Source organism: Myotis myotis, unplaced genomic scaffold (genome assembly GCF_014108235.1).
Source record: "Myotis myotis isolate mMyoMyo1 unplaced genomic scaffold, mMyoMyo1.p scaffold_m19_p_6, whole genome shotgun sequence".
In the NCBI taxonomy this organism is placed as follows: Eukaryota; Metazoa; Chordata; class Mammalia; order Chiroptera; family Vespertilionidae; genus Myotis; species Myotis myotis.
In genome coordinates this window covers 24,374,423-24,394,323 of record NW_023416368.1, presented here as the reverse complement: position 1 = coordinate 24,394,323, position 19,901 = coordinate 24,374,423, and the positions used below count along the sequence as shown (strand labels likewise).

At 37.5% G+C, this 19,901-nt stretch overlaps 1 protein-coding gene across 7 annotated transcripts in view; it reads left to right on the top strand.

Annotated features, from left to right (window-relative positions):
- Window positions 1-19,901, top strand: part of RBM27 (RNA binding motif protein 27) — a 68,976-nt gene that overhangs the window by 39,443 nt on the left and 9,632 nt on the right. For 6 of the 7 annotated variants that reach the window (XM_036312624.1, XM_036312619.1, XM_036312623.1 and 3 more), the window contains 9 exons: window positions 2,716-2,860; window positions 3,513-3,666; window positions 5,675-5,953; window positions 7,135-7,275; window positions 13,085-13,204; window positions 14,326-14,400; window positions 14,540-14,704; window positions 16,909-17,013; window positions 17,141-17,332. In XM_036312624.1, coding sequence (XP_036168517.1) covers window positions 2,716-2,860; window positions 3,513-3,666; window positions 5,675-5,953; window positions 7,135-7,275; window positions 13,085-13,204; window positions 14,326-14,400; window positions 14,540-14,704; window positions 16,909-17,013; window positions 17,141-17,332 — 1,376 coding nt within the window. The remainder of the gene's footprint in view (window positions 1-2,715; window positions 2,861-3,512; window positions 3,667-5,674; window positions 5,954-7,134; window positions 7,276-13,084; window positions 13,205-14,325; window positions 14,401-14,539; window positions 14,705-16,908; window positions 17,014-17,140; window positions 17,333-19,901) is intronic. The other variant, XM_036312621.1, reaches the window with a different exon arrangement.

The following is a 19,901-nucleotide window of genomic DNA, read 5'->3' as shown; positions in this document are numbered from 1 at the left end:
ATCACCCTGCCAGTTGCCCCACAGATCAGCCCTGATCTCTGGCCAATCCTAGGGACCCTACCCTTGCACAAATTTCGTGCATTGGGCGTCTAGTAGAAAGGTGAAATGACATGGTGCCTTGCCCTACAGGAACTGATCATTTAATGGCCTACTTTGTATCATTAAGAGCTGTTCTTCAAACGAGTAACAATTGACAACATAAAATCTTACAATAAAATTATTTGGCCATTTTTAGTGTTTATGATTATATAAGCATATGTTAGGACCTTAACAAAGCATAGTCATAAACCTCAAAAGATTAAGTGCAAGCATTTACCTTCAGTACAGGATGATACCTTTCTTTCCCCTTCTCTCAAAAAAAAGAAAAGTTTGGGTGAAGAATTTGATGATATTTTAATTTTTTATTTTTATAGTTAGATTTTTAATATTTAATTTTAATGACTGGCCATGGACCAACCTGACAATATTTTTCTGCTTTAATTATATGGTGAGCATTTTCCTATTCTGATCTTAACTTTTTTTTACTGCCACTAATAACATTATTATCACTACAGGTTAAACAGTTTTGTGTTGACTAAACCAAATACTTTTATATGTATTATTATATTTCATATATCTTACCAACAGCTTCTTAAGAGATACTATCTTTATTCTCTTTTTATAGATAAAGGTTCTCAGGCTTAGAGAGATTAAAGAACTTATTTCAGGTCACACAGCTATTAATAAGAATTTGATTTTGAATCCACATCTATCTAATTCCAAAGAATATGCTCTTCCTTCAGTGCTATAAATTATACATTGTTGCCAAATAATGGAAATTAGTGAGAAGAGCATATTCTCAAAATTTTAAGTCCTCTTTGTCATTAGCCTGACAAATGGTCTATCTGTACATTTATATATAGCAATTCATGAATCTCTCTCAGTGTAAAAGTTATGTGGTTTTTATACAAGAGGCTTGCTTTGTCATCTGGGACAATAACTTAATCTCTAGCTATATCTTTTTCCTTTTTTATAAAGCACTTCAGAAAGAAAAGCATTAGGCAGTGTCAGGTGGTGATAACTATTTTAGGGAAGACATAATGATATCTCACATTCTAGAATGCTTCATGTCATCACAATTGCTTTCTCATCCATTATCCTCTGAAAACACAAGCCCAAGGGCAGGGATCATATTTTATTCACTGATTTATACCCAAGGTTGAGCTATAGCAGATGCTCAAAAAATATATGTTAAATGAATTAATTGGCATCATAATTTCCTGTCACACAATGGAACATACTAGCAACACCAATTCTTACCCCAACATCCAGTCCTATATATGTTTTTCTTTGCTGCTAATTTTATTTTGGTGGAATTGCTAGTTAGGGAGAATACTCAGTATAACAGGCATAGTTTTGAGTTACCTTTTTGTTTATCACCCTCTTCCCACCAAGAGATAATCCATTGTAGAGACAGTTTCTTGTAGTATTTTAATCTTAACTGTTGTCAGTGAAATGTGCTAATTTATAATACTGGCTTTGCACTTTTTCAACTTTTGAGTTAAAATTTTTTTAAACCTATAGAAAATCAATGAAGTATAATAAACACCTAAATACCCTCACTTAGATTCACCAGTTGTTAATGTTTGTCACCTTTGGGCTGGAATGCTTGCTTGTGTGCCCACACACTGTTGTTCTCTCTTTCCCTGCCTTCTCCTTCCACTCACATTTTTTTCTTTTAAAAAAATTAAATTTATTAAGGTGACATTGGTTAACACATTATATAAATTTCAAGTGTATAATTCTGTAATACATCATCTGTATATTGTACTGTGTGCTCACCATCCAAAGTCTAGTCGTCTTCTGTCACCCTATATTTGGTCCCCTTTACCCTCTTCTCCCTCCCACATTTTTTTTCTTGAACCACTTGAAATCATAGATTGTGATACTTTTGCTTCGTCTAAAAATAAGACATGACATAGTCCTATATAAGCACAATATTATTATTGCACACAAGAAAAATAATAATTCCATAGTAATATTCTACCCAGGTGAATTTCTTGTTTAATTTTACATCACAAGACAAATAATTTTACGGTATTTATGGTGCTAAGTTTGATTGCTTGCCTAAGGTGATAATTGTTCAATCTCTTCATTGTAAAGTAAATAATTCATGGAGTGATACTTTGGCACCAGATAAATACCTTGTTTTCCAACCATCTTTCACTGATTTTTTTTTTTTTTGCATCTATTAATGATTTTTGCCTGAATCATTTGCTACATTGGGGTTGCCTATTTTTTAACTTAGGTATTGTATTATTTTTTAAAAAGAGAAAAAGAAGGCAAGGCAATAATACGTTTTTCTTTCATGCCGAACTGGTTTGGCTCAGTGGATAGAGCGTCGGCCTGCGGACTAAAGGGTCCCAGGTTTGATTCCGGTCAAGGGCATGTACCTGGGTTGCGGGCACATCCCTACTGGGGGGCGTGCAGGAAGCAGCTGATCGATGTTTCTCTCTCATCGATGTTTCTAACTCTCTATCCCTCTCTCTTCTTCTCTGTAAAAAAATCAATAAAGTATATTTAAAAAAAATAATAAGTTTTTCTTGTTGCTTAGGTGTTTCTGAAAAGGAAGTGGTCTTAGTTGGGTGCTATTCACAGTGCTTTTTAGCTTTTAATCATTTTGAATCTACCCAAATGTAATGCAATGTCAGTAATGTTAATTTTTGTTTCCAACAGCTGCTAATATTGTCATCCAGACTGAACCACCAGTTCCTGTTTCAATTAATAGCAACATAACCAGAGTAGTTCTTGAACCAGATAGCCGGAAAAGAGCTGTGGGTGGCTTGGAAGGGCCACTCACAAAGAAACCTTGGCTTGGAAAGTAAGATAATTTGCTAATTAGTAGCATTGAATTGGTGCTTTTATTATTTTTGCTTGCATTAGTAAATTTGTATAATTAAGAATTGTCGTTAATCAATGATTATCAAACTGTGTGTGTCAAAGTTAGGGTTCCCCGAGGCATCCTTAGAATGTCTTAAAAATTGAGAAGCTAACAGAATATTTATAATAGATATTGGTAATTTGTACTACTTATTTCTAGGCCTAACCCAATATTAAGAATGAAGACTCTGGAAATGAGTAAAAAGGAAAAAAAATCTGTACTTTTGCAGAAGTTGAAAAGTGCACTGTAAAAAATATATTCTTTTCTTGCTTTAATGTTAGATTCCTTGGTAGTTGTGGTGTATCTTTTTAGCATTATTTTTAAACTTAGTTGGGCCTTTTCTTTTTGTGATTTTGGCCATTCAGTCTTCTTTCTCTCTGCCTATTCTAATCCCATTTAATTAATGTGAAAATTATTTTGTACTTTATGAAGAGTGTTAAGTGCTTACAAAAGACATTTCATAAATGTAGCCTTATGTTCTTTGTAATCTTATATATATCTTGGTTAGGCATAAGGTGAGAGAGTTAACCGAGATTTATTAGTTAACCAAGATTTCCTAGGGCGTTATTCTTTATGGCATTTTTTCTTTCAGGCAAGGGAATAATAATCAGAGTAAACCAGGATTCTTAAGAAAGAATCAGTATACGAATACAAAGTTAGAAGTCAAGAAAATTCCTCAGGAATTGAACAACATTACCAAGCTCAATGAACACTTCAGCAAATTTGGAACTATTGTTAACATCCAGGTAAATGTGGCTATGTTCATGACAGAATTCATGTATTCAATGCATTTTTGAAAATATTACTACCAGCTCACCTTGTTTAAATGAGCCAGTGATTAGTATTATCATCTGTGCTAACACTACCTATCTGTATGCCCAACTTAATGATGGGATTGTTAAGCTGAATTTGTTCTTTTAAATTGATTTGGTTCTTCTCTGCAACCCCTTCTGAGAGTCACTGGGTCAGTTACTGTATTTTTATAGTTTTATCTCTGGACAGATGACTTTATTGCCTGCTTTAGTATTCTAACTAGGTAGGTGAGATTCTTGGTAATTTCTGCTATTGTCATGTTGTCCACTGACTCACTTTTATATTGTGGTGAATTAGTTATTGGTTAAGGCTGGTTCTAATCTTGAGACTTTTAGGCAGTGCAGTGTGTTTTCTAACATCAAATTGTAGCTTTTGTATTTTGCTGTCTGCTTAGTAGATATTTGAATTTATGAATTTGTGGTTGGTGTTATGCTGTAATTGAGGGTACTTGGTGGCCTATTTAAGTTGGAATTTCAGACAGTTACCCCTGATACTTGGTGTTACCATCAAATAAAAATATAATTTATATAACTGACTTTATGAAGGTAGCTCTGGCCAGGTGGCTCGGTTGCTTGGAGCATCATCCCATAAACTGGGTTCAATTTCCCAGTCAGGGCACATATCTAGGTTGTGGGTTCTATCCCCGCTCAGGGCATGTTTGGGAGGCAGCTGATCGATGTTTCTCTCTCACATCGATGTTTTTCTCTCTAAAAATCAATAAAAACACATCCTCAGGTGAGGATTTAAAAACAACAGCAAGAAGGTGGTTGTATTGGGGGACTTGGTATTTCAAAGAATTGAGCCAAACTACTATTTTTTTTTGAGAGAGAGAGAGATTTTTAAGCAAATTTTACCCCTGAGAACAAAATTGGTACACATTTAATTCCTCTGATTAGGGCTCCACCTTTATGATCTCATTTAACCTCAATTACCTCTGAAAAGCCTATCCTTAAAGCTTATTTCTGAATAGTCTCATGGAAGTTCAGGTTTCAACATATGAATTTGGAGGTAGGGAGGGCATAGTTTAATAATTCTGTATAGCTCTTCTTGTTGGGAATTTATTTTTTTCTATATAAAAAATGTGGTGAGCCTCCTTGTGGATAAATCTTTCATTATTTTTTATGATGCATTGCTGAATTAAAGGGAATTTTAAGACCTTTTATTTGAATTACCAAATTGTTCTCCAAAAGGGTTGTGCCAATTGATACTCCCAAATTTAGTCTCTAAAACCTCATCAGCACTGTAATATGGATTCATTAAATTTTTGTAATGGATTTAAGTGAAAAATTATTTGTTATAATTTGCTTCTTTTTATTACTATGTAGACTCTAATTTATATAGACCATTTACAGTTCTTTTATATTTACCTATCCAGGGTCTTTGTCCTTTTTTTTTTTTTTTTTTTTACAAAAGCATTTATAATAATGCTTTTCTAAGCTTTTGCTTGTCATATATATTAAAAATAGCTTTTCCATTTGTCATTTATTTTGTTTATGGCTTGTTTGGACTGACAGGTTTTTAAATTTTACATTGTCAAATCTGCTGTTTGTCTTTATAGATCCTACTTTTATAGGTATGTATAAAAGGGCTTTTCAGACCCTGAGATTATACAGTTACCTTTTTTCTTCTGGGTCTTTATGTGGTATTTTGTTTGCTTGTTATTGTATCTCTGGAGTTAGTTTGGATATGAGATATCATGGAGGAATCTAATATCTCTTCAGTGGTTAGGTAATAGTAGGATTATTTATTGAATCTAACATTCTTCTACATATAATTTTGAAATAGGCATATCATCTTTTAGTGGATAGAGAACTTTATTTTACAAAGGATTCACAATGGATTTCAGCAGGCTGTTTTCTACTTCTGAATTATTTATCAATTTCTTTCCATTTAACTATTTGCTAATATCTTTTTTGTTGTTGATTTTGTTTTTTCTTACAGGTTGCTTTTAAGGGAGATCCAGAAGCAGCCCTTATCCAATATCTTACCAATGAGGAGGCCAGGAAAGCCATTTCTAGCACTGAAGCTGTTCTAAATAACCGATTCATTCGAGTCCTGTGGCATAGAGAAAACAATGAGCAACCAGCACTACAGTCCCCAGCACAGCTGCTCCTGCAACAACAGCAAACACTTAGTCACATGTCACAACAGCACCATCACCTGCCACAGCACCTTCATCAGCAGTCTTCTACTGCAACGGTACATGGAGGTATCCAGAAGGTAATCTACTGGTTCACATGGAATTAGAGGTCCTCTAGTCCCTTCCTATACATCAGTGTTCCTCAGTTTGCAGTCTTTTGGTCTTCTATACCAGAGCCACTCAATTTGATCTGCAGATCAGCAGCAGCATCTGATCTCCTGGGAGCAATTTCTTAGGCCTCCCCACATCTGTTGAATCAGAATCGCTATGTGTAGGGCCCAAGAATCTGTGTTTAAAAGCCTAAGCAACCAGCCTACCATTCGACCAGCCGACCGGTAGTTATGATGCGCACTGACCACCAGGGGCAGATGCTCAACGCAGGAGCTGTGGTGACTTGGCAGCTGTGGTTCTTGGGTGAACCAGAGAGTAGGGAGCCCGATTCCGGGGTGCGTCACCTGAGAACCTCTCTCTTGCAATACAGGACCCCTTGGGGGATGTTGGAGAGCTGGTTTCAGTCCGATCCCCATAGGCCAGGTTGAGGGACCCCACAGGTGCACAAGTCCTCTAACCCATTGGCTCCCCACTTAGGGTCTGGCTCCCCACCGGGCCTCTAACCCATTGGAGAGGTTGTGGATCTGGTCCTTACAGAAACTTTTTGACTCGATTAGCTAAATGATTAAACGTGCAGGACCTACTTGCTGCAGTCCTGATGTCTGTTGCCTGTGCTAGCCCATCCACTTAATACTGATTTCCAGTGGAGGCAGCGAATTTTCCTGCTACCACTCTTGGCTGGGAAACCGGCTGCAGCTTCCCTCCTTCCGGGCAGACAGTAGTGTCATTGGGCAACCTCCGAGGAGGGAAGGAGGCAAAGGAGCAGCTCAGGTGGGAAGAAGGAGGTTCCTAACACACTATTTATAGTAAACTACTGTCAATTAAAATGCTTAAGTCTGTCAAAGCATTACATATTGAAAATAGTATAGAAAAATTATTAGAATCTCTGTATGAGTATACATATATATATGCATGTATTTTGTTGTGACATATTTAAGACGTCCAAAAAGTATGAATAATAACATAACAATCATTGATGTATCTGCCACTTCATTTAAAAAAATAAAACCTTACAGATAATTAAAGCACCTTCCCTTCCCATTTTTTTCTTACCTTCTTCTCCTAAGTAATCAATGTCCTAAATTTATATCATTCCTGAGCATTTAAAAAACTTTTGCCACATACATATGTGTTTATTTTGTATATACAGATGATGAGCAAACCACAGACACCGGGTGCATATGTTCTTAACAAAGTTCCTGTGAAACATCGTCTTGGACACGCAAGTGCTAACCAGAGTGATGCAGCACACTTGTTAAATCAGTCAGGTGGTGCTGGAGATGATTGCCAGGTGTGTGTTTCTGTGAGCCTCACTATGTTCAGAGTTGTTCAGTAACAAGGAAATTAACAAATTGATTACCATTCAAATTTGTAATGTCTTGTTTTTCTCAGATAAGTGTGACAGCTAATGTAAGTGTGGCAGATATAGTTCCCTAATTTTCATGATGGAGCTAGAAATTTGCTAGTTAAAATTTTTTTCTATTCAAAGCTAAATAGGAATTTGGTAATTTTAGATAGTTATTAATAGGTAGATGTCTTTGTTAGTTCATATCTTTTATAATTTTTCTCTTTAATACAATGAAGAGCATAGTAAAGGAGATTCTGTTATAATTAAAAGTCAAATATTAAAATTTATTTTAAATAGTACCTTTTGCTTTTAGGAATCTTATATAATAAAAGGGAAATATGCAAATTGACCCTAACAGCCAAACAACCAGGAATGACCAGTTGCTATGATGCACACTGATCACCAGGGGGCAGACACTCAATGTAGGAGCTTACCCCTCGTGGTCAGTGCGTTCCCATAGGGGAGCTAAGCTCAGCCACAAGCCGGGCTGACGGCTGCAAGTGCAATGTGGTGGTGAGAGCCTTCCCCTCCCCCTCGGAAGCACTAAGGATGTCCAACTGCAGCTTAGGCCTGCTCCTCACAGGGAATGGGCCTAAGCTGGCAGGTGGACATCCCCTGAGGGCTCCTGGGCTGCCATAGGGATATCTGACTGCCAGCTTAGGTCCAATTCCCTGGGGACCGGGCCTAAGCCGGCAAGTGGACATCCCCTGAGGGCTCCCAAACTGAGAGGGCACAGGCTGGGCTGAGACACCCCCGAGTGCACAAATTTTTGTGCACTAGGCCTCTAGTCCTATGTAATAATCTTATATAATAAAGAGGAAATATGCAAATTAACCCTCACACCCTCACAAAGATGGCTGCCTACAACCAGGCCTTCAAGGGGGTTAGTGAGGGATGACCAAACAACTGAACAAGCAGGCTGCGTGGGGCGACCAGGCTGGTGGGGGTCCTGAGGGGTGACCAGGCCGGCGGCAGGGGGGCAGTTGAGGGCGACCAGGCAAGCAGGGGGGCAGTTGCGGGTGATTAGACTGGCAGAGGGGGGCAGTTAGGGGCGACCAGGCTGGCGGGGGGGGGGTTGCAGTTGGGGGCGACCAGGCCAGCAGGGGGGCAGTTGCAGGTGATTAGGCTGGCAGGGGGGGGCAGTGAGGGGTGACTAGGCTGGTGAGGGCAGTTAGGGGCCACCAGGCCGGCAGGGGAGGCAGTTAGGGGTGACCAGACCAGCAGAGGGGGGCAGTTGGGGGTGACCAGGCTGGGGGGGGGGCAGTTAAGAGTGACCAGGCTGGCAGAGAGCGGGCAGTTGGTGCTGACCTGACTGGCAGCGGGGTCAGTTAGGGGGCGATCAGGCCAGCATGCAGAGGCAGTGAGGGGTGATCAGGCCGGCATGGGAGGGCAGTTAGAGGCAACTAGGCAGGCAGGCAGGTGAGCAATTAGGAGCCAGTGGTTCAGGATTGTGAGAAGGATGTCTGGACATCCCCCAAGGAGTCCTGGATTGGAGAGGGTGCAGGCTGGGCTGAGGGGACCCCCCCCCCCGAATCCGAATGAATTTCGTGCACTGGGCCCCTAGTATAGATATCTATAAACACTGGCTCTCCAGCGTGGTGATTATTTCAAAGAGTTAGGAAAACTCTGAAAAAGAACCAGAGGGGCTAGCATTAAAAAGTGCTTTGAAGTCTTTATAACTAATGCAATTTGATTTTGGCACATAGAGAGACAGACCAGTGCAACAGAATAGAAGATTGAAAAATAGGCTCAGTTGCACATAAGAATGTATTTGCCAACACAATATCTCAGATCAGTGGGGAAATACGGACTTTATCAGAGTGGTGTTGGGCTAACTGGATAGCCATATAGAAAACAGAGAATTTGATCCATTTAAAAAATTACATAGTAAACAAGGATAATTTCCAAAAGGATCTGAGATTTAGATGCTGATAGAAAGGCTAAATGGTACAGCCCTCCCAAAAGTAAATTTGGCAGTATCTGGCAAAATTATGTATTAATTTATTCTAAACCTGTTATCTTCCTTCTAAGAATCTATGCCAAAGGTATGCTAGTCAAACTAAGACCTATAGACTATATAGTATAATATCAAAAGACTGGAAATAACCCAAATGTTCATCAGTAAGGTACTGATTACTTAATATGTAGTACATCTACACAATAGTATATATGCAATTTTACAAAGGAATGAGGAATATATACCATGTGATAATTAGGCTGTATTAAGTTAAAAAGACAAAATGAAACAAAAATGTATAGTCAGCCACTGTTGGTAAAAGTGTGACTTTCTTAAAAGGTGTGATGGGCCGAAACCGGTTTGGCTCAGTGGATAGAGCATCGGCCTGCGGACTGAAGGGTCCCGGGTTCGATTCCGGTCGAGGGCATGTACCTGGGTTGCGGGCACATCCCCAGTGGGAGATGTGCAGGAGACAGCTGATCGATGTTTCTCTCTCATCGATTTTTCTAGCTTTCTGTCTCTCTCCCTTCCTCTCTGTGAAAAATCAATAAAATATATTTAAAAAAAAAAAAAGGTGTGATGGACACATGTAAGCAGTTGTTTGTAATAGTAAAAACAAAAAAAATCATGTAATTTAAATCTTGTAGCTATGAGAAGGAGGGAACAAAGTAGACAACTTTGAGTATGTCTTGTTTTGTAGATTTGTCATAGAACCACTTAAATGCTACATGTAGCCCTAGCTGGTTTGGCTCAGTGGATAGAGTGTCGGCCTGCAGACTGGAGGGTCCCAAGTTCGATTCTGGTCAACGGCACATGCCCAGGTTGCGGGCTCGATCCCCAGTAGGGGGCGTGCAGGAGGCAGCCGATCAATGATTCTTTGTCATCATTGATGTTTTGATCTCTCTCTCCCTCTCCCTTCCTCTCTGAAGTCAATAAAAAATACGTTTAAAATAAATAAATAAATGCTACGTGTAATTATAAAATAAAATGAAACGAAAGTAACCCCTGAAAATTAAAAAGAAAAATGAATTAGCATGTCTGCATAGAGAGTACTCCAAAACACAGTTATTTGATTATATATTCCTAAGGAGGACAAAGCAATTTATAAAAGCTTAGTAATCATATTGTTAGCTCTCTTGGTATTCTGAAACTGGTTTGTAAGTATTGTAGGATAAATCAAATGAGGAATTATATTGGTGTCATTGACAGCTGATTTTATTGTGGTTGAAAAGAGAGATGTAAGATGGGTAAGATTAAGTCAAAACACTAGTCTTCTTGCATTTGAATTGAAAGAATTATTATAAATTCAGATAGTATTTTATCTTAAAAAACATATAAGCAACCAAAAAAACCTCCAAAGCATTTTCCTAACTTTATTCACTGAAAAAGTCTAGGAACAAGGACCAGCCCAATGGTAATGGCCCTCATCCCCAACCCCCAGCACCCAAAGGAGCCAGGGAAATGGCTATCTCCAAAATCTGGGGCTGGCAATGTTTCAGATGACCCTGGACTATTTTGTCAAACCAGAAAGTGAGGAAGTGTCCAAGAATATTAGAATCCTGTCAAAAATGAAAAAAATGTCATAAAAGCTCTATATCTCCTCATCAATTTTTTAAATTTAGAGGTCAACAGAACAGTTAAGGGCACCATACTCTGGTGAATACTAGAGGATCAGTGACCTGGTTTCTTCGACAAGTAATTTTAAAGGAAAAGAAGGAGAGGGAACAGAATTAAAGGCGACTTTAAAAACATGTATCCAATTATACTGTATGGATTTTAATAGATCCCAGTTCTAATGGGAAAAATATTTAGAAAATTATGATGCAATCTGGAGATGTGAATATTTAATGAGATTAAAGAATTACTCTTCACTTGCAAGTGTGATGATGTTATGGTTATGTTTTAAAAGTCTTTTTAGAGATATATTTATATGTAAAATTATGTATTTGGCATAAAGATATAGTTGGGGATTTAAATAAAACAATGTTATTTTATATATTGATAATTGTTGCTGTTGGTGATGGATATATCAAGTTTTTTATATAACTATATTTTTGTCTGTTTCAAAAAATTCCTTTATGAAAAAATAGGAAAAAACACACACGCAATTATAGTTAGATAGCCCTGACTTACCCTGCCTTTTTATTGACTGGATTAGATCACTCAGTTTTTCAATAAACTCATTTGCTATGGAGATGAAAAAAATTTCTTTTAAAACATGAAGGGAGCCGAAACCGGTTTGGCTCAGTGGATTGAGCGTCGGCCTGCAGACTGAAAGGTCCCAGGTTCGATTCCGGTCAAGGGCATGTCCCTGGGTTGCGGGCACATCCCCAGTAGGAGATGTGCAGGAGGCAGCTGATCGATGTTCCTCTCTCATCGATGTTTCTAACTCTCTATCTCTCTCACTTCCTCTCTGTAAAAAATCAATAAAATATATTTAAAAAAAAAAAAACAAAACATGAAGGGAAAGTGCTTATCACACAACAAGTGCTCTATAAATTTTAAGTATTGTCATTTTTGTTTTAATAAATGATAGTAACATGAATATCAGCTGTGAAGGGTTTCTAACTACTTGAGATACTTTCCTGTGTAGTTAACGTAGCATAATTTTGAGGATAAATAAGTATTGTATGATTGAGAGTAGTTTTGTATTTGGATATATAATGTATTTACAAGATTGAATTTTCCATGAATTTTTAAATATTATATCCTGCGTCCCTTATATCATGTATTCAGTTAATTTAGAAATAAAGAAAACAGTGAAGTGTGTTAACAAAGGCTTGAACCTGAGAGATTGTAGTGTAACATGTAGCTAGCTCTGCTGTGTCTTAAAGAGGGGAAGTTTAACTGGAAAGTCATCTTCAGAAGAGGAAAGGTATCTAAATACCAAAACTAGCATAGTAAAGATGGCTACCACTTTGCTTGTAAAGTCAGATCATTGAGCTAACTACTTGTCTTATGTTTGATTGTAAACTCATATAGCATTTGGTTAAATATAGTATTAATATTATGATTACAAAGTACCTTAATTCTTAGAATTACAGTTATTAGAAACCTGGGTTCTTATTTGGCACTTCCCATGTGGTACCCTTTAGCTAAACACCACCAGGAATACATGGTTGAACAAATTGAGTTTATTCAGTCAGGGAAGGTAAGCAATGAAACCATAGGGCACATCAGTTGAAGGGTGTTAGAAAGGACTTCTTTTAGGTTTAGGCTGTGTTAGATTATTTGGGGCAGGATTTAAGAAAACAGGAGTAATTCTGTTATCAGATATTTTAATAAGCCTAGCTAGAAGGAAGGAAGACTAGAATGAGGAATGTAATTGGTAAAGCTGTAGTCATTTCTGTTGGCCAGGACAGAGAGATGGTTAGTCATTTTAATGGTTTGGATAGCATTATGGGGTGATTTTGTTATTGTCATAATCCGTCATGACCACAAGAGTGGCCATATCTGAGGCTGATATTCTGTGAAATTGTTTATGTTCAATATGGAGGACCTAGTTGTGAGTGGCAGGCCAGCTGCTAGATGTTAGGGCTTGTAGTTCTTTATCTCAATTTAAAAGAGAGAAAAAAGGTGATTGCATTCGGAAACACAACATTCTTGCTAAACATCAATTTTTGTTATTTTATTCGAGTGCCAGTTAAATTTATGTATAAAGAACTAGTTTTACAAATGTCATTTTTAAATGTAAAATATAAACTTTAACTCCCCCCAAAAAGAAATATATTCATCTTTATAAAAAATGACTGAGTCATTTCTAAGATATAATTTAATCATGTTTGTGTTTCACAGATATTTTCACCTCCAGGCCATCCAAAAATGATTTACAGCTCTTCAAATTTAAAGACTCCTTCAAAACTTTGTTCAGGGTCTAAACCTCATGATGTTCAAGAAGTTCTTAAAAAGAAGCAGGTAACAGCTTTGATTCTTCTTTTGTTAAAGAGGAAAGGTCCCACTGAGTTCTTAAGTGATTATGTTAACACCTTTGACTGTTGATGTTGTTATGGAACTCCATCATCATGTTTGTTTAGCTGCTGCTGGATGCAGTGTACACTTGAACTAAAGGTAAACAAACAGAGAAAATGTTTAGCAATTGCCTTTCGGTGGCTACATCAAGCACAAGGGAAGACTTTTTTCTGTGCAAAAGTAAACAACACCAAGCTGTAAAATTTTTTTCATTCTCCAAGGGCTAGAAGCAGACATTTCATTATTTACTTTTTGTTCTTTCTGACTTTTCAAGTTAGATAATATTTCACATAAAATATAACTTTTATGTAGTTATTATTCAGATGATTCAATTCTGAGTTTCATATCATCTTAGATATAAACAGTTTTTCAAATAAAATATTTATATATATTAACTCAGCATAATTTGATATTTAATTAACAGGAGTAGAAGCAACATTTTTCTGGCAAAAACATTATATTTTGCTATTGTTTCTAACCTGTAGCTCATCTCACATTTTTAAACTTTAAAAATAAGGATTTGGCTTATGCTATTGGCAAATGAAAACACTTCTTATTTTTCCTGAGAGTTACATTTAGGTCATTCAAATGAAGGAACCTCATAGATACGGCTAACTAATGTTCAGTATTTTAAATACTTTTTAAAGTACAGTTATAAATGTAAAGGGTTTTTTTTTTTTTAATATATATCTTTATTGATTTCAGAGAGGAAGGGAGAGGGATAGAGAGTTAGAAACATCAATCAGCTGCCTCCTGCACACCCCCTCCTGGGGATGTGCCCACAACCGAGGTACATGCCCTTGACCAGAATCAAACCTGGGACCCTTCAGCCTGCAGGCTGACGCTCTATCCATTGAGCCATACTGGTCAGGGCAAATGTAAAGGTTTTTATATTGAAAGTGTTCGGACAATATAGTTGAAGGTTTTATCTCTGGTTTTCAGTCTTTTTTTGACCAGGAGGAAAATGTAGGGATGGCCCAGAAGAAATGAATTGAGAATAAAATAGCCTTATGTATCATTGGCAAATTTTGTTATCTATTATTAATTTTTTCTTTACCTATTCATAGGAAGCAATGAAGCTACAACAAGATATGAGGAAAAAAAGGCAAGAAGTGTTAGAAAAACAAATAGAATGCCAGAAGGTAAGACAAGAGCTCATTATTTGCCTATTGGAATATAAAATGGATTTTATAAAGATACTCCTAATGGTAAATATTTTAAGGTTATTTTTATATTACACTTTACTAAGCATAGTTTTACTCTTTCCTGTTTGTTTCATAGATGCTAATATCCAAGCTAGAAAAAAACAAAAACATGAAACCAGAAGAGAGAGCAAATATAATGAAGACTTTGAAAGAGCTTGGTGAAAAGATCTCACAACTGAAAGATGAATTAAAAACATCTTCTGCAGTCTCCACACCATCGAAAATGAAGACCAAAACAGAGGTATCTGTTTGTATTTTTTTATATTTTTTATTGATTTCAGAGAGAGGGAGAGGGAGAGAGAAATAGAAACATCATTGATGAGAGAGAATCATTTGATTGGCTGCCCCCTGCACACACCCCACTGGGGACCAAGCCTGCAGTGTGGGCTTGTGCTCTGACCGGGAATTGAACTGTGACCTCCTGATTCATAGGTCAATGCTCAACCACAGAGCCACACTAGCTGGGCTATTTGCATTTTTTATTCAACACAGGGTTATTGAACATCTGTTACATGTTTGGTACTTTGAAAGTACAGTGCAACCCTTAGGTGTCTAATGGGGAGACAATTATAGTAACAAGTTTAAAAAATATTTCTATAGATGTTACATGTGCTGTCTTTGAAAGAGGTAAATAAAGGTGTGTTTTTTTAGTTGAAATTTTTGGTTCTCTCTGCTGAACATGAAGCTACTAAAGTGATGGCGAGCAAAGAGGTTACTTCCTATTTCAGCAATTTTTTAAAAAAATATATTTCACTGATTTTTTTACAGAGAGGAAGGGAGAAGGATAGGGAGTTAGAAACATCGATGAAAGAGAAACAATGATCAGCTGCCTCCTGCACACTCCCCACTGGGGATGTGCCCGCAACCAAGGTACATGCCCTTGACTGGAATTGAACCCGGGACCCTTGAGTCAGCAGGCCGACGCTCTATCCACTGAGCCAAACCAGTCAGGGCTCAGCAAATTTTTTTTATAATTTTATAATAGTGTTGTAATAAAACCATTGCTCTTAATCATTTGCTTTAGTAAGGGCAAAAATGTGGCATTTTATTGGAAAGAATAATTGGAAGCTCTAGATCAGGGGTCCTCAAACTACGGCCCGCGGGCCACATGCGGCCTGCGGAAAACATTTATCCGGCCCGCTGGGTGTTTTTGCCACCGCTGTGTGCATACGAATTTGTTCATAGTTTTTTTTTTAAACTATAGTCTGGCCCTCCAACGGTCTGAGGGACAGTTGAACTGGCCCTCTGTTTAAAAAGTTTGAGGACCCCACTCTAGATCCATTGAAGTCTAATTTTGTTAATTTTTTGTTTTGTTTTGTGTTCTTTTTTTATCATAGGTGAATACTTGCTTTACACAGTGCTTCCATTATACCTCAGCTTTGTAGTGGGATTTAATTTTTAGCACTTTGAGGAGGAGGAGGAGGAGAGGGGAGGGGAAGGGAAGCAGGAAGAGGAGGAGAAGGGAGAGGGAAGGAAGAAAAAGAGGAACATAGTTAAAAGAATGAAATGGCAATAAATACGTACCTATCAATAATTACTTTAAATGTAAATTTCTTAATGCTCCAATCAAAAAACAGTATGGAGTTACCTCAAAATATTAAAAATATAAATGCCTTATGACCCAGCAATTCCACTCTGGGAATATATCCAAAGAAAGCGAAACACTAATTTGAAAGAATATATGCATCTCTATGTTCATTGTAGCATTATTTACAATAGACAAGATTTGGAAGCAGCCTAAGTGTCCATCAGTAGATGAATGAATAAATTTGATACGGAATAAATTTGTCATATATGTATACATTTATATGTATATATAACACAAGTTTTTATGTACAATATTATATTACATTTGAAATTATTATATGAATGTAAAGTGTTGTACTAAGATTGCTTTTAAAAAATATAATAAAAATGTTTTTATGGAAATTTCCCCCAGTTATAGAAAGAACATGAGCACATTTTGAAAATTAAAGAGAATATATATAGGAGAAAAATAATTTCTCACAGTCGCTTACCTAAAGACTGATTATTGTCTCTTACCCCCCCACCCCCCAAAAAAAGAGTGGCAATAGTTATAGGATTCATATCTGAAAGCAGTTATGTAACTGTTACATTTGTACTATGAACGAATTTTTACTATATAATTTGCCCTATTGTATTTTATTATGTGAAAATTATTCTCATCTCAGATGACTTTTCAAAATCTGAGTTTTCGGCCATTTTAAGCAGTAATACTCTTTATTGTTTTTACTGATACCACTGTGCTCTGTACATGTTAGTATTATATCCATAAAATTACTTTCTCTAAAACACCCATGTATATTGCATCCTCTCACTCTCATTTTCCCAAAAGAGATGTGTGTCATTCTGTAAGTATAATATTCTGAATAAGATCTTGGAAGTAATCTAAAAAATGCACTTTTGCTCTTAATTTTTCCAAAGGCCCAAAAAGAACTATTAGATACTGAACTGGACCTTCACAAGAGGCTGTCCTCAGGAGAAGACACAACAGAGTTACGGAAAAAGCTCAGTCAGTTACAGGTTGAGGTGAGATTAAAGAGATGTTACTGACTCACTACATTTAACATCTCAAAAAAATAGTTTTCTCTTTTTCTATTTTCCCAGGTTTAATCTAACTGTGTATTTTATTCTACCTTTGGTTGTTGTTATTCAGGCTGCACGATTAGGTATCTTACCAGTGGGTCGTGGAAAGACCATGTCCTCTCAAGGTCGAGGAAGAGGCCGAGGTCGTGGAGGAAGAGGAAGGGGCTCACTAAATCACATGGTGGTGGACCACCGGCCCAAAGCACTATCAGTTGGGGGACTCATTGAAGAGGAAAAAGATGATTTACTTCAGCATTTCTCAGTAAGTTTTTAAAGTAGCAAAAACAAACTCTGAAAACACTGTATTCAGCATTTCCTGGCTGCATTCTGTATAAATGCCAAATGTTTTATAGATTAGAAAAAAAGTTGTAAAAACATGGGTATTAGCAAATTTTCATTAATATATTTGAAGGTCAAGAAGAAACTCATGTTCTGTAATTCCATAATACTCCTCATAAATGCATGTGTAGTGATAAGTTGTTCCAGAGCTATCTTTGATTTTTGTTTTGGGGTTATTGCATGATTTACCGATTGTTGATAGTTAATAAGTGAAAATAATTTGGGATGGAAGCAAAAGTCAAAGGAAGAATTTATTAGGATAAGAGACATATTTAGTTATGTTTTGTATACACATGCGATGCTGGGGTCCAACCCCAGCAGGTCCAGGGGTCCCCAAAGGTGTGGACGGAGTTGGCGAAGAAGGAATGACGCGGAGACAGCGTTCAGTGGATCAGCAGCCTAGCCTGGATCCCTAGCCAAGTTCTGGTCAGGATCTCCAGCGAAGTTCTAGTTAGGATCTCCAGCCAGGTTCTGTGTCCATGTTCTCTTGCTAGGTTCTCCAGCCAGGTTCTCCAGGTTCTCCAACCAGGTTCTGTAGCCATGTTCCTTCGCTAGGTTCTCCAGCTAGGTTCTGTCCAGGTTCTCCAGCCAGGTTCAGTCACCAGGTTCTCTTGCCATGTTCTATCCAGGTTCTGTCTCTAGGTTCTTCAGCCAGGTTCTTTCGCTAGGTTCTGTCTCTAGGTTCTGTGGCCAGTTTCTGTCCAGGATCTTTTGCCATGTTCTCTCCAGCGAAGTTCTTCTGTCTCTAGGTTCTGTGTCTAGGTTCTGTGTCCTGTTGTCTTGTTACATCTGTATTTATACCAGTTGATTCCAATCCTATCTTATCTCCATTCCAGGGAGTAAAGATTATGTAGCTTAAGCATGATTGTTCGTAGTTAAAGTGATTAATTACCCACCTGGCACTTAGTTAAGGGGTTTTATTCCCTCCCTAACTTCAGGGGAAAATCCCTACCTGGAGAAACAACCTTTCTTGGAGAGGTGACCTTGGTTAAAACACATAGTGCCAAGAAGGTGAGCAAACATATTAAGAACAGTATGCCATATATGCCAGGCCCCTTGAAACAGCAAGGATGGACCGGCTCCCAGCAATGCAACAATTTATTTTTAAATAAAACATGCAAATAGAGGTTTGATACAGGTAAATGTCTATAATTTGCACATAAACAGTATATTCTCTTTTTTTATTAAATTTATTGGGGTGACATTGGTCAACATGAACATATAGGTTTCAGGTATGGGTTTCTATATTACAACAAGTATATTCTCCTTCCAACAACTCATTAATTCCTTCGGTAAATATTATTATTTGTGCTAGAGCATTTGCATACATGATCTCATTTAAATAACTAAAGTGCATGTGAAGTCACATATGTACAGATGGGAAAATTAAAAGTTAGACGTAAGTTAACCAAAATCAAACAGTTAATAAGTAGTAAAACCAAGATAGAAATGCACAGTGGTTAGCATCAGGATCCCTATTCCTCAGACAACAACTTTAAGAGAAAATATGTTCAGCCTTATTAAGTGCTAAAGATGTTGAGGGAAATCTTAACAAGCAAAACTTCATTCCAAAGTTTCTTATTAGTTTGGTGCCCATAATCCTGTCTTGCCCTCACTATTAGAAAACTGTCGGTTGTTATACAGTGTCCAGAATTTAGAGCCTTTGGGCTCTGGCCTATTCATTCTTGAGCCAGTTCTTTCACTAGTCTGCCCCTATTTTCTTTGTTTTTAAAGTGGGAGACTAGTTTTAAGTGGCTTCTTTGAGAAATAAAGAAGATAATATTTGGAGCACTATACTTGGGCAAGGTATCCTGTGGAACCTGGGTAAATGTTAATTTTTGTCTTTTAATGTTGAGTAGATAAAATTAAAGCCTCCTTGCCAAGTAAGTTGGGCATTTAGACCTAATGCCAGCTCTGGTGAGGTGATACTGGGTGATATAAAGCAGAATTTTTATAAATTTGTCTGTGTAGAAAGTTCAGTTATAAAAAGTAGGTAATTGTAGGAAGCTGCATGCTCTGTCCTGAGGGTCACTGGAGGCAATATGTAGATATTTAAGTTGTTTTGGGGTGTGTGTATCTGTGTGTGTGTATTTTAATTGATTTCAGAGAGGAAGGGAGAGGGAGAGAGATATAGAGACATCAATAATGAGAGAGAATCATTGATCAGCTGCCTCCTGCACGCCCCCACTGGGACATGTGCCCTTGACAGGAATCGAACCTAGGACCCTTCAGTCTTCAGGCCGATATTCTATCCACTGAGCCCCCAGCAGGTCCAGGGGCCCCCAAAGGTGTGGACGGAGTCAGCAAAGAAGGAATGACACAGAGACAGCATTCAGTGGATCAGCAGCCTAGCCAGGATCTCTAGCTAAGTTCTGGTCAGCATCTCCAGCGAAGTTCTGGTGTTTATTGTCTTGTTACATCTGTATTTATACCAGTTGATTCCAATCCTATCAATCTCTATTCCAAAGGTTAGGGCATTTCTTATCTCCATT